This window comes from Amphiura filiformis, chromosome 4 (assembly GCF_039555335.1).
Source record: "Amphiura filiformis chromosome 4, Afil_fr2py, whole genome shotgun sequence".
Taxonomy (NCBI): Eukaryota; Metazoa; Echinodermata; class Ophiuroidea; order Amphilepidida; family Amphiuridae; genus Amphiura; species Amphiura filiformis.
Window position 1 is genome coordinate 63,718,813 of NC_092631.1, and position 15,698 is coordinate 63,734,510.

The 15,698-nt window shown below is 36.2% G+C and overlaps 1 protein-coding gene across 1 annotated transcript in view; it reads right to left on the bottom strand.

Moving 5' to 3' along the window:
- Window positions 1–15,698, bottom strand: part of LOC140151187 (ras-associating and dilute domain-containing protein-like) — a 106,115-nt gene that overhangs the window by 75,463 nt on the left and 14,954 nt on the right. The window contains 1 exon segment of the mRNA XM_072173439.1: window positions 8,581–8,767. Within this exon segment, the coding sequence (XP_072029540.1) occupies window positions 8,581–8,767 (187 nt within the window).

Sequence of the window (15,698 nt, forward strand, 5' to 3'; positions counted from 1 at the left end):
GGGACAACCTCCTGACCCCCTGGAACCAAGGGGGCACCACAACATCTTTCAGTGAGACGGCGTCCACTGAGATCTACACCTGTGACGTCATCGTAGGTCAATAACATCACTAGCAACAACAAATCTTTAGAGCAATAACAACCGCTGAAGATGCCTGTTGACCCAGTGAAAGCGCTCCCGTGAGTGAAATTTTAGTTGCGTCGAAATCTAATTTGCTTACTGCTACGTATGGATATACATCATTGCTTAAAATTGGATGCAAAATTAGGTTTCAAAACCTGTTGGAAATGGCTGTTATAAAGAGGCAAACTTGTAGATCCTCAATCTAATTGCCCAGACTTACACAAAAATTATATGTTTATGTCTGCACAAACCTTGCACTGTTGAGTCATTTATATACAGAATAACCCGTTCCTGAGATCATCTCATTGCCAGAATTTCCTATTTCCTCTCTAAATATTTTTGAATGCAATGACAGTAATTACACCATACATGGATATTAGAATAATTTGTTGATATATACCGTCAATTCAAATATCCAAATGTTTACAATGTGATGTAAGCACGCAAGTTGAGTCATTAGTCGAGCTAGACAAAACTACAGCACCTAAAGTCTTGATTTTTGCAGAGTGTAAAACCAGAATTAAATTTTTTTAGGGCGTTCTCCTCAGCTAATGTTATAATATGGCTTTAATGCAGGGCTGTCAACTTTTTGGAATTGCTTGGCGTGAGACAGAGGCGTACCGGGATTTGCGGACTATAATGTTCATTTTGACCCTTGATTATTTGAGCCACAGCCCTCGAGAATCTGGAAAGCGGTGGGGGTGGGGGGGGTAGGGACAACAAATTATTTTGATGATGCGTGAGATTTTACTCATTTTCCAGCTTTTTGTGTGAGATTTACTACCTATGCGTGAGATCATACTACCTTGGCGTGAGACTGTGAGAAAGTGACCCAATGTGTGAGACTCACCGCCAATGCGTGAGAGTTGACAGCTCTGCATTAATGTGATGCATACATGATGCAACCAAACAAAATAAGTCATTTCACAATTAAAATCAGTTTCCATTTTTGATCCATCACACTGCACATGACAGGTGTCGGAAATCCACACATATAATAAATAAAATATATACGACAAAATAAATGAAATAATAAGGAATTTGAAATTTACATTTGTCACATAAAAAGTCTACATCTGGCATAAATCTGTACGATGTTATTTAAAAAAAAGCAGTTCTGTTAAGTTGATGAGAGGCGGAACAAACATGCCATAAGCACTTTATTTTTCAAGTAAATCCATCAGAAACGAAAAGTACAAATTATATATTATTATTAAATTGAAGCTAAGACTCTCAGTATTCTAAAGGTTGGGGATGCCAGAATTACTTCTGATTGGAGCATTTTTATTTGAGAAGTTATTTTCTCATTTTTTTTTTATTATATAAAGTATAGTTGTGAACCAAAAAGTCAATGATGATGCTGACTAAATCCCCAGCTAGTTCAGCGTCATCCCCTATATGTATCTCCCATCACCCAGAAAGAATTGTGAAAAAAAAATCATAGGTCAATAAGGTCATACATGTATGTGACATGATCTGGTCCATGGGGGCCAAAGGTGGTAAATTTGAAACTCAGATAAAGGCAAAAATATGGAGTGAAAAATGATAAAATACATAAGAAAATAGACATCACAAAACTTTAGAACCATGTATGCAATATACCTTGAGTGTTTACAGTTTATCTCACTTTGAATATCAAGACTTTTCATACTTTTGCTTCCATGCTTTGCTTTGAATTTATATGAACTTCTGTTATTATAATGTTGTAAATTATTACTCAGGGCCCCCTTGGAGATCAGTACTACATGTAGTTACTGAAGGGCTACCCTGGTTAAAGAAAAAAAAATGAAATGAAATGAAATGAAATGAAATTTAAAAAAAAAATGAATAAATAAATATAAAAAAAAAATAATTAAAAAAAAAAAAAAAATAAAAAAAAAATAAAAAAAAAAAAAAAAAATAAAATAAAATAAAATAAAAAAAAATAAAATAAAATAAAATACCCGGTAAAATAAAATAAAATAAAAATAAAATAAACTAAACTAAACTAAACTAAACTAAAAAAAAACCTAACCAACCACCAACCAACCCACCCACCAACCAACCCACCCACCCACCAACCAACCAACCCACCAACCAACCAATAATGTTTATATAAGTAATAATTAATCAAAAATGTCTCCTTTGGCCCCCATGGAAACCGTGTCACCTATATCATGTATATTCGTCATCGTAAACTTGTTCACCTGTTTTTACCAGCCAATAGCACAATAGGGCTTGGTTATTGTGATATTAACTGGTTAAAACACAGTTGGGACATCATATTGGGAGGGGCACCGACCATGATGGGGGCACCGGGTCTGATTGGGGGCCCTATGATGCTACGCCACTGTTAAAACACATGAAAGGTTAGGATTACAGATGTGACCCATGATTTTGGTCTTTCTGCTTTGATTTGATAATAAGGCACTGTCCATATGTGAGCCAATTTTTGTTCACAAGTTTTTTTAAACTTAGCCAATTGGAGATTTACCCCCAGGATTTGCCCACTCCCAATCACACCCTTGATTCCTATACACTATTTACTCACAACAATGAACTTCTTCCAAATGACAATCAGAATGCCATGCCACTATTTCATTTGATGATAATTTGATTTTTTTAAATATATCTATTCATTGTCTTACATATAAAGTTCAGCTCTTTCTGTAAAATATACTGCATCTTTCAATGTTAGAAGTAATTATTATAACAATTAACAATATTATATCTCATAGATATATTAATTAATACTTGGAGCAAAAAAAATCAAATTTCAGAAAATATATATTCCTCTGGGAAAAATTCCTCCTCAGTCATTCACAAAGATTGCAATAATAAAGTTCTTCTCTAACAAATCCTATCTATTGGAAGTTTTACACGAAGTAGATTTTATTAAGATCAAGAATATAATATCTGTATAACCATGAAATTTTAATTTAATTTTAATCATGAAACCAAGGTTGTCACTGCTCAAAAAGTTTCAACATATTTGAAAATAGTCTGGAAATGGTACTACTAGAATCTTCTCTCAGTGTCCTCTGCTATCTTTACATTAATTAATCTAACACCACTTACCTATCTAAACGAACCAAACATATATCTCACAAGCATTCATCAACAAGTTGACACTTCCACATACGAAAAAGAAAAAATATCCACTTTTTAGAGGTATGATCCCTTGTGAACATGCTCAACAGGTTACTGGCTGCCTGCAGCATCTATGGTCTCTGCCTACAGTCTGACAAGACACAGGACATAAACTAACTAGACCAATAGCATTCCAAACACATTACCACTTAACTACCCTAGTGCGTTTCCGTCAAACTTAGTCCCACTTACAGGGACCATTTCCTCCATCTTAATATAAGGAAGGCAATACTGTATGTGTCAACCCTTGGTACCAATAATGTGATAATTATCTGAGAATCAAATTAATTATGATTAATAAGATGTTTGATGCCTCTTACAGTATAACTAAGTCAGGGTTCTGAACTTTCGTTAGTTGTAAACAATTTGCTTGTATACATGTTTGCTTGTACAAACAATTCCTAGAACAATTGATCTTTTTTGTGAGTGAAAATGTTTCCTGATTAAGCCCAATGGCAATGTGCACTTTAGTTCTCAAGCCCGTACGCAGGATTTCATTGGGGAAGGGGGGTGCTGATTTTGAAAAAGTGGACAAAATTTGGACCTTTTTGTATACTTTTCCAAATTGGGGGTACCCCATACGGTCCCTTAGTTCTTAACATTTTGATCTAGGCCTATATCTCAACATTTCATGAGCTGTAACTGAATTATATTTGAATTCCTTGAACAGTTTAACATCCATGTTCCAATTATCATACCACTGCAGCCACACTCCCGGACTGCACTGCTATTTTCTTGACCTACTATTCCAGACAAATACACCACTAATTTTTTGGTATTAAAAGTTCTGCCAAATGAAACATAGCTCAATCCTAATCATTCATTTAGTACTAACTGGAGATAAAAGAACATGTTCGCTATTTTACTAATTTCTTCAAAAAAGAGCCAAAAACATGCTTTTTTCGGCATGTTTTCTGACGACCAAGTCACAAAAATAAAAGACTTGGAACAAGTCTAAGCTTTCAAAATCTTGAATATATACCAAAATTTTGCTTTAATTTTCACTTTTTTGTGTAAATTAAATTAAATTATTGGTTATAAGAATGAAACATGTCTTTTCCAAAAATTAGCATGCATAAATTCAAATTAGACTTTGTACAAGTCTTTAGACTTTATTGTCACAGCATGTGAAAAACACCCTAAAAATGCTCATTTTTGGCCCTTAATTCGTACATTTGACCAAATAGTGAGATTTAACTTTTATTGCCAGTTAGGACTAAATAAAGGATTAAGATTTAGCTATGTTTCATTTGGCAAAACAGGATAATACTTTTTTATTCAAAAAAAATTAGTTCTGTATTTTTCTGGAATGGGGAGTAGTGACTTCAAAACTTGTCCATATAAAGCAGACTACTCTAAGTAAAGTTACACCTTTGTTGGCATACTTATTTACATGTATTCTTGGGGAGTCCTACATGGTTGACAATTTTATTCACATCTCCCAAGATTTTATTCACAGGGGCAAAGCAACAAATAAATATTGGCTATTACAAACTTTCATTTCAAAAGTAGCCAATTTCATTTAAACAAAATAATGGCTTAAAATTGACATTTTCAAAGATATCTGTGGATAATTAAATTACATAGATGGGGAAATAATAAATGTTTTATCTCATTCATGAAGAGCCTTCATTGTTTCCTAGTGATGTAACACAAATTAACCATCATAAAATTCTAATTAGTCTCCATGAGTCATTGATCTTTATAATGATGAGCTCTGCAAAGTCTTTTATGTGCACTAACGAGCAGAAATAATTAGATAAATGGATCATTTAACATGTAAAGCAGTTTAAAATAGATAGATAACATCTAAAAAAGTTGCTGTCCTCTCTTGCAGTTATGTTTTTCATAGAACTTGTGCTTTGTAAAGTTTTATATAAATACAAGTAAAGAAAATCTAGATTTGGAAACTTCAACTGCATGTTTTGATTGATTTTATTTACTATTTCACTTCAATTAAACTCTTTGTTGGATCTGCACACCAAGTGCAATGGTTCATGCAAGGTAAGAAGGACTGATCTCACAGCAACCTCTAATGGTCAAAATGACTCTGTTTGTGCTGATAAAAACTTTTTTTTTCAAATTATTTCTTTTGATTTTAATATCAAGCTATAAATGGATTTTGATCAAACTTCTCAAGGGGCTGTGGATTTACTCAATGTATGCGTAACAAGGGTTGTCACATTCTCAGGTGATCCTCAATCAAAGTGCAAAATATGACACATTAATAACTTCAATCGACTTTCAATAATGATATTCTCTGTATGTTTTTGAGGGAAAAGGTAATTTTTCAAACATAATAACTCCAAAAATACAGCATCTAGAGGTAGGTAATTTTGCTGATTGTAAGAGCACAATTGACTCGCGGAACATTTTTTTCTTATTTAAAAAGTTTTTTGGTCTAATTGCAATTTTATGCATCATTTTAAGCAGATTTACATGATTGAATTAAAAAAAAAATGTTGTTGCCTTATTTGGTCAATATTTCAATATGGCCAAATTTAGCCTCAAAATTAATGTATATTTTTGTGTGTCATGGGTGAATAATTAAAAAAGCTGTGGCAATACTACATGCATACAGAGAGTGCACAGCCCCCTGGTGGGACATATTGCTGCCTCCTCCCCATTTGTTGTCCCCCTATGCATATGGGCTGCTGACCTGCCCCCTGTAATACGTAATACATAAGATGAAACTGTGAAAGAGTGGATAGTCATTTTCTCCTCCTGAAATCCCCCACACACATTATATATATACTTTGATCAGCTTGTAATCGGCAGGAATTGTTAGGCTTTTTTCCACTAATGCCGAAAAGTAGACAGACGTTAAGAGTGACATAGTTGACCTGTTTGGTCTATATTTTGCATGTTAAAGAAAGTAGACAAAGTATAGGATTTCAATTCATAAATTGTGATGCTTCTGACGAGATGTCACAAGGCAATTCTCAAAATAAAATATATTAATATTAATCTCTGATGTTATAAGGCCCCGCCTATTATGAGCAGATCAAACTGTATATAGTGCAAAATAGCTTCAAATTGTGTTAAATCCTATTAGATTACACTGTCACAGCAAATCGTGCTCACTCTTGATCAATAACAGGAGATTGTACAAAATTGTGATAAATGTCAGGAAATTTTATCAAATTCTGATCAATCCCTAAAATCATCTTAAATCACATTAAAGTCTGCTAAGTAGTAGCAACATTTTGTACAGTTGAATTCTGCACTCTACTCTTGAATATCCTGCTAAATCAATGGAATTTTGGCAAAAAAATGTGATTTCCTGTTATTTCTGAGCATCCCTATATTAGTTAAATTACTTTCATCACAGATCTTTCCAGGATCTGTGCTTTCATCTAATTTGATTTGTTTGCCTCAAAATGATTTGGTCTGCAAAATATTTATAACATGCGGGGGATTTTCTACAAACTGGGCGACAGGGATGTGCGGCTACATTGACCCACATTCTTTAACTCTGTCTCACCAAAGAACCCCCTTTTTGTTTTAGTGATGTCCCTCTCAAAGAATTTTAGTGTCACCAAAAGACCCCATTTTTCAAGTATTTAGAACAAATTTCAGATTTTTTGAAAATTTTGTATTTTAAATTTGTCAACTTTTATATTTTGACTCAAAATCTTCCTAGTCTCATGGAAAGACCCTTTTTTGGTAAGATTTTCCAGTCTCACAGAAAGACCCCCCTCTTTGGGCCTTCTTACCAAATGACCCCCTTTTTTGGTGTCAAGTCTGTCACCAAAAGACCTAGTTTCGAACTGGTGTTCACACATCCCTGTCACTTCCAAGTCGAGTGTCACCCTGTGGATAGGTTCTTATAATACTGTTGGCTCTGAAAACCAATATCATCCAAGAACTGCCAAAGGGCCAACCTACCCAGAAAAAAGTCCTGGGCGGAGCGGTTCATCAGTGACATGGTTCTCAGGTAATGTCAGTTTCCCGAGGCCAAAGTAAATCTACTATTTTCATGTTAGTAGGTGTAGGCCTATTTGAAATTCTATAGGAAAACATCTTGAACAACAATGACAGTGCTATCCAAACAAACCCCATGAAGAAATCTTGTAGAATTTGACTCTAAATGTCACACAGTTGCCCTAAGCATATAAAACCCCCAAACTGAACAAACTTAAAATTGGCTGTTACCGCCCATGTCACCATAAGACTAGTTAAGACGCCCCACTTAAGACACTTGGTATAGCATTACTAGCTTACACTTTAATAACAGCAGGAAACAAACACATCAACTACTTCTTTTTTCTTTTTTGAACTTATATTCTATATTTATCTGCTTCTAATCGGCATGATATCATCATTTCCGGATCCATCGTGAGAAATTTAAGCATTCTTTTGGATTAATTGACTGAAAATACAGTTTCATTATTCTCTTTGAGGTGAACATTAAGTAGCATTGATGAGCAATGCTTTTTACAAGCCTATGTCGTAAAAAAGCCACAGATACATAAGCTTTAGACCTACATTACTTTTAAGGTAATTGCAATCACTGTGCTGTACAGAAAGTCACTGGCCATTTCGGCCTAAAACACACCTTCTAAACCATTTAGCATCTTTCAAAGATGCAGCTCTATATAAGCACATATCCTAGTCAGCCTACATATATATGAACCATTGCAGCCAGGATTACCTGTACAATAGCAGTAACTTCCTTGTATGGGGCATTTCAACTTGGTTCAATTTGTTTCCATGAGTACAGAAAATAGACACTGTGGGGGCTCAAACAGTCACACACAGGAGGACACCCTTGGTCAAACACTCATGTACAGGAGTCTTAGCAACTTACCAACTGAGCTAAGCCACTATGAACACTTTGTAAGAATTTCCAGCGCAAAAACATTATGTAAAGTGATTACAACTTTTCCAGTATGAAATTCAATATTCTTGTTCATGAAACAACCCCTTTTATATAGAAAGGAAAGCATGGGCGGACTGACACGTGGCCTGCATTATTATATTGAAACTCTCCAATATAGTGTTTGTATCTTACATAATTTGTCTTACACCTGCTAAAGTTTGTTCAGCTTATATAAGGCAGAAATTATTCGGCTTTTGTTACTGCGCGCGTCAATAAAGTCCCAACTCATGCTCGCGTAAATTCACCTAAGTGTGCGCCCGTCACGCATTACGCAGCGCACAACTAGCGTAAGCACTAAGCATTGCGCCCAACTGTGTGTATGCCATTCTATATTAATACCCGGTGTTACGAGTCTTATTTATTCCGCCTTATATAAACCAAACAAACTTTAAGGTAAGACATTTAGGCTGTCTTCTTAATTTAAACAAAGCCCTTTATTTACTTACATTGTCCATCAATTTGATATATCACTTTCTTCCTCTTGTCATGTTTTGAGATGTTGAATTTCTCTGTCAGTACAGTAAGCAAATCCCCAACATTGGTTTGGTTGGTCAATTTCACATCTTTACTTATTGATTTCTTTTTTGCTGTGTCTTCAAAGTGAAATTGCATGGCACCTTTAAAGTCAAAACCCTGCAAGAAAATAAAGCACAGGTAAACAGTTAGTTAAAATTGGAGAGTTAGAAAAAGGTGAGTTAAAATGGTGAATACTACAGAGATTATACAAGAAGTCTTCAAGAGGCGTGTTTCTATTGGGACCGTTTACCGGTAAAAAGACGGTAAAGGGATTAATTCTGCTCAATAGAAACTGACCTTCCCGCTATTTACCGGTAAACAGAGGCGAGTTTTTACGGTAACGCGTTTTCCTTCTTGAGGAAGGAAAATAGCGGGACGCTTACCGATAACGTCAATAGAAACTCACTCCGTTCCGATTGAATGCGCATACAGGGAAGAAAAGCGGAAGTTGAGTCATGAAATTGACCTCTGTATCATCAATGAGCTAGCTTGTTTATGTATTATACCATATGATTATACCATTCCGTTCGCCAAAATTCTTAGGCCTAATCACATACAAATATTTGACTCGCGTGCTATAAATAAAGTAAATGGAAGAAATATTCATAATGCATTATCCTTGCATTATACATATTATGCTAAATATTTAACATGAGTTATGATTTATGACCCTAGTAAAAGCCATGAAATAAAACAACAAGAACAACATCAGCGGATGAATCCAGCTGTGCATGCGAAATAAATAGAAATCAAATCGGAATTCCGCGGCGGTGTGTGCTTCAGAAAATTAGAAAGATTTCATGAATTTAATATTATGTTGTTGATGTTAAATTACTATTCGCTAAAAAGAATATTAATTGAAATTAAACTGTGAAAGATTAAATTCTAAGACCTATTTTTTTTGCGCTCAACAATACTGAGTACTCACGTCGATATCACCGAGGGGGATTTCCCAATGGCGTAATTTGATGTACGAGAACGAATGAAAACGCTAATAAAAAAACATTATTCTTCAGTCTTCTTTTCTCGTGTTTGCTACTTCATTTTTAGCCAAACAATTAAGAAAATACTACAATATTAAATCCACAATGCTTTGCGATTGACCCGGGGATTGACCCCAGTGCACGACCTTTCGCCGGCAAACTTTAAAGGTGTGTCAATTGGCGCTGTTCATCGAAAGTGTTTACCGGTAAACAACGTGCAATGGAAACTGACCGTTATCCGCCTTTCGCCGCTATTTGACGGCGAACAGTTTTACCGGTAAAATGCAGGGGACTCAATAGAAACACGCTAAAGGTGCGCTATAGTTGGTCCCCAAGGCTAGTTTCATTTTTCTTTGTTTTACCTTATTTGTTTGGCTCGAAATCAAAAGGGGACAATACGATCAGTGAAAATTAACATTTAGGAATCTGTTCTTTAAATGCAAATCATTTATTATTGCTTTAATAGGAGTTGACATGTCAGGAATTCCATAATTTGTTGGGTAATTATACATTTAATCAAGCTTGCCACACCTTGACCTTTCTCATCAAGTTATACCAGGGGCGGCGCCAGGGTATTTTGATAGGGGGCAAAACAATTGTTTAAAATGTGTATGCAGCTGAAAAGCGTTGCCCGTCAGCGCTTCTTGTGACGCAGGGTGTCTGAGGGGATGTGCCCCCTCAGAATTTAGAATTTTTTCTAAATGAAAGCACAAATGAAGCCATTTGATGCACCATTTTCACCCTTTTTAGGGTTATTTAATTATTTTCCAACCGCATATTTTTATGGATTTCAGTAACGTGCCCGGCTTTCAGCCCGCTGGTATTAGGCATGGACCTACTCAATTAGTAAATCCAGCACCTTTTGGCAACAAAATAAGTTCATGGTACAAATGTGCACGAAGTGAAATATGGTGGAAACGTTAAACATGTCGCGCGAAGCGCGAAAAAATTTGGCACTTTTTAGGCTAAAATGACCAAATATGAGGTTACTTTGGTCAGAAACCCACATACAGGCGTCAACATTGGGGAATGATTGTATGGACCATCTACCCTATCAAAATATTGGGGATTTAGGCCTATACCCCACACCCCGGTCGGAACTACGCCTCTGGTCATAACGTGGTGTATGTTAAGTCAGGTAGGCCTACATTGTATATGATATGCCGGGTTTTTTAATAAATTGGCACGATATAATGATATGAATGGGGGGGGGGGGTCTTGAGGTTGGAAATATATCAAGTTGAAAGCCGCAATCAAAAGTATAGGCGGGAGGTTGTCACCCCCTATGATCACTAAAAGCCGAAAAGGTCCACTTTGTGAGCGTAGCGAGGGAAAAACAGTTTTTATGCTTTTCATAAAAGGGACAAAATTTGCCCATTCGCGAGTGTAGCGAGCGAAAGTAGTTGGGAGAAGGCAAGAGAGGCTATGTGACTATTATGGGGGAAAATTTGCCGAAAATGGGCCCAAAATATAAAAACCAACAACTTTAAAACCGCGTAGGGCCTATAGGTCAGCATTCCACAAGGGGCAAGATGTCCGAAGGGGGAGTTTCCTCCTTCTAACCATGGCCAGGGAGGGAATTGCTCCTTTCTTCTTCCTCCTCTCTTTTCTCCCCTCCCGTTTCTCTCTCCTTCTTCTTTTTCTCTTTTTCCTTCCTTTTACCTCTTTTTTGAAAATCATAGGGGGGGGGCAATTGCCCCCCTTGCCCCCCCTGTGGCGCCGCCCCTGAGTTATACCATTTTTATATCAAAGGATAACATTGTGTGTAAGTGTTTCCTTTTACTTTTAGTGCCAGTCATGATGCAGAGGCTCCAAAAGATTTTAAATATGGGGGTGGGGGGGGGCAATGGCACCTGGCCCAAGTTATTAGAGGTCCCTATGGTACTTGCCCATAGGCACCAATTATTGGGGGGCTTCCCCCTTGTTCTAGAGCCACTGTGAGACACTCACATTAGGTTGACCTATTTATGCTTATAGGTGTTTGTCACTCTGTTCAGTGCTTGATTATGTGGGGGCTAATGGGAACTGAAAATAATGCCAAGTTTGGGGCTTATAAATAGTAGGCACCATTTGTGTTGTACATTTTTGTATTTTTGTAAATCTTTGATTAAAAAAATGTCAGAGTGGGGGTTATGAATATGTGGGTTTTTATGACCCCCCTATTGCAGGCTGAAATTTTTGTATGATCCCCTATCTCAGACTAAAATTTTGTATGACCCCCCTTCTATCCACACAGATTTAAAAAAAATCTTGTTGGAACTAAATATTTCTTGTGAATGTAACAAATGTGTGCGGAACATGCAAAAAGGTTGATTGTAAGAGTAAGGAATGCCCGTGTGTACAAATTTAGATTACATAACTAAAGATTGTGCACACAAATTGTAAGAATGTGCACATAGCACATGAAAAATTTGAGTCACTAGTGTAAAAAAATATGACCCCCTATTTTGGCATACAAATTCTACACCCCTTCCCCACCCCACCCCCATTTCAAAGAAAATGGCAGCCATTTTGGCATACAAATTCTACACCCCTTCCCCACCCCCACTTCAAAGAAAATGGCAGCCCCCGATATAGAATTCTTGTTGAACTTGGGTTCTTAGGAACTGACTTGAACTGACATCTAACTTGGACTGACATCTAACTTGGAAAAGGTCACATGTGAGAAGCCCATAATAAAGAGACAATTTTGGGTGCAGTGCAGGCACATTTTTGTATGAAAATGTCAAAAAGGATTCTAAATCCAGGGACTAAATGTAGTAAATATAACATAATTCTGGTAATTTTAGAGAAAAAAATGGTCATTGGGTAACAGCAAAACAAACATCCACTGCTCATTGGGTTAGAGGGGGTTCAAACAAGGGCGTCAATGTGTCAATGTTACACTCCTAATCAGACTCCATTCGGGGGAACTGAACAACCTGGCCCCCACTTCCAATGTGCTGCGCACGCCACTGCTGTCTGATGAAGGAAGGAAGCGAAAGTATATCAAAACAAACAGTCAATTTTTGTTTATTTGTTTCCTTTGATTGTTTGGTTGTTTTGTTTGGACTACAATCATTTCTCTTTTCAAAATAGGAATGCACTTTATTTGTTTCATTTGTTTACAAGAATATCTTCTGTATATTGTTTTCAGAGCAAAAGCTGGGTATCTACATTAGTATTTCTGTTTTATCTTGTGTAACCAATAATGTCTTTTGTAATCACTATTTTTTACAATTCATGATGTTAAATTGCCATATGCTGTAACCAAGGTAACAGCATGTCAGATTTTCTGATGAAGTATTATTAGTATTCTTTCTGAAAGTCAAGGCTTGATTTTATATACAGGCAACCCAATGGCAAGGTATCAAGGAATTTTCTTTTGAAGTAAAATGTCAAGTTTAATTTTATACCCATGAAATATATAAGGATAATTTTTTCTTGCATTGGCACTCGTCATTTGGTAACACTTAAAGCAATAATGTATGATTTGCATAAAGAATAGATTCCTATTTAAATGTTATTTTTCACTGATCACATTGCTCTCTTTTAATTTCGAACCTATAGACCTTTTTCTCAGACGTCACCAATCAATCGATATTGGGGTCCAGCATTCGAGTCATCAGCACCCAAGCGCAAATACGGCGCCGGTGCTGCGATCAACTTTGAGCCACGCTTAGGCGCCCCATGCTGAATTGCCAGCTCGCAGTACGCGGTTCATTTGTCACGGTGTAAAAGTAAACAAAAATGTGAAACAAAACAAACATTATAGCATGACGGGTTTTCCGTATCTTTTTGTATTTTGTGGTATCAAAACAATCAGAAACAAAGGTAACCAGTATACAGTTCCCTTAAAAAACATTTATTTTATGGAAGCTATAGTGAAAGATGACAGAACAGAGGAGAAAATACTCAGTATTTGGTGTTTTCACACTGTGGGCATGTGGGAAACGCACGTGTTGTTTGTTTACATCTGAGACCCCAATATCGATTAAGTGACGTCATCAGAAAAAGGTCTATAGCGAAAAGCGATATGCACACAATTTATATCTCACTGATTCAATGATACAATTACACATGACCTAACATTCATGAGAAGTGTTAGCAAGCACTGGATCGGCGAAATCTGATTAAACCCGAGATCTCCGGATTTAATATAAAACTTAAATTTTATTGTAATTCAAGCACTTCAGGCTCTTTCACACTTTATTTACACCACTGGGCATTACAATCATGCAAAAAGTAGAAATTCAAGAAAAATTGAGGATGTTGCTGTGGAGCAAATCACGCATTACCAGATTATAGCTTTAATTTGTATGGACTTTGAAAAGATGGAACCACTACCCCCTACATGGATCGCTGATAAATAATGAAAATACTCATTATACACACCCAATTTAACACAGCAAATGAATTGTATCACACATTGATCACCTCCAACTCATCAAATTCGATCAAAATGTTTTGATATTGATATTGCAGGAATAGTAAGAAATCAATTGAGATATAAACAAGAAGAGTCTTTCAAAAAGACACAGTTCACGATCAGGTGTATAGTAATTTGTTCTAACTTTCCATTTTCATATCTAACCTACTGTGCACTGATCTTACAATGAATTAGTGATTTGAGGCATAATGATACCTACATTCTGACTCTGGTTTATAACTCTCCATCCAGCAAGAAACTCATTGAAATACAAACTTTCAAATCAATAGGCCTATCACTATCATGGAATTCAATTAATATACCATGTAGATAATAACCATGGCCCAATAATTATTTAGGTTCCAATTAAGATAAGCAAACATTACTGGGTAGATAACAGGAACTAAATGGTGTCAGTTGGAAGTATTAAATTGAGTAAATCGCCTGTATCAAAATAACAGTGTATTTTTCATGTATGCAGTAATATGCTCAGCCCTTATCCCAAAATAAACAATAGCGTTGACCTTACCCACCAATCAGTAAAGCCTATTATAATCATGTGATGGCTCAATCCAATAGTAAACATGCTTAGAAAAAAGGCAAAAAAATAGTCCTGGCTGCCATTGTCTCAATACAAGATAAGATGTGCTAAAAAGTCCTTGTCATGTGGAGCAAGATTAGATAAAGGGATACAAACCTGGGTATGAGACATTAGGAATTATTTCCTAGCCTCTTAACCACAGGGGTTGATGGGCTACATTATTCAAGACACAGTGCATGTAAGGGATAAATTGTGCATATGAGATATGGGTTCAAGTGGGGGAAATGTTCACTCTGTGAACAAAAAGTTGGTTTTAGGTTTCAATGGGGATTTGGTTTTAGGTTTCAATTAGTATTGATGGTGAAAGAACAGATTAGTTCCCCAGCAAACACACATTAATGTTTTTAAAACTTTTTAAACATGTTGTAGTTTTGGTTAGAACGGGCACGAGGTTGAGGGCACTTAATACAGTTAATCAGCACTGTCAGACCCTTGATTTTGATTGTTTCAGCTGTAAAAGACCCAAATTGCTCATTATTCTATAATTTAATTTTCTGGGCTTTTTCTAGGCAATTTTCAATTAGAAAGGCAACAAAGATGCTTGCTTTTTGACAGGTTGCAGCTCTGAAATACCTCTTTTAGCTGATACGCCATCAGCTCCCAAAAACACTAGTTCTGCAGGGAGCATAGCTACCAAAAAATTATGATCGATCCTCTGGCATATTAGCAGCAGATCCGGGATTGCAGAAAAATAGTCACATTACTTTATGGATAAAATTAGGTGAAATAGGCTGTTTTTTGCACATACAGATGACATAGAAATACACTGGCAAAGTTGTCGCATTCATCCATTCCAAAATTACCTTCACCAGGGCAATTAAATGCCTCAAATTTTGTTAACAGTTTCATTTTTAATCCTTATTTTTCTCATGAAAGTACACTAAAATAAAATTTATAAGCCTACACCCACAAAACAAATAAATCCTGGCCAGCACTTTTTTCAGAGGGTGGCAAAGGGGCAGGGGGAGAGACAACTTTTACGGGCAAACTTTTGATGAAAATGGTCAAAAAAGTACAGAAAAAGGTATAAAAATCTGAAATATCAGGGCAGCCAGC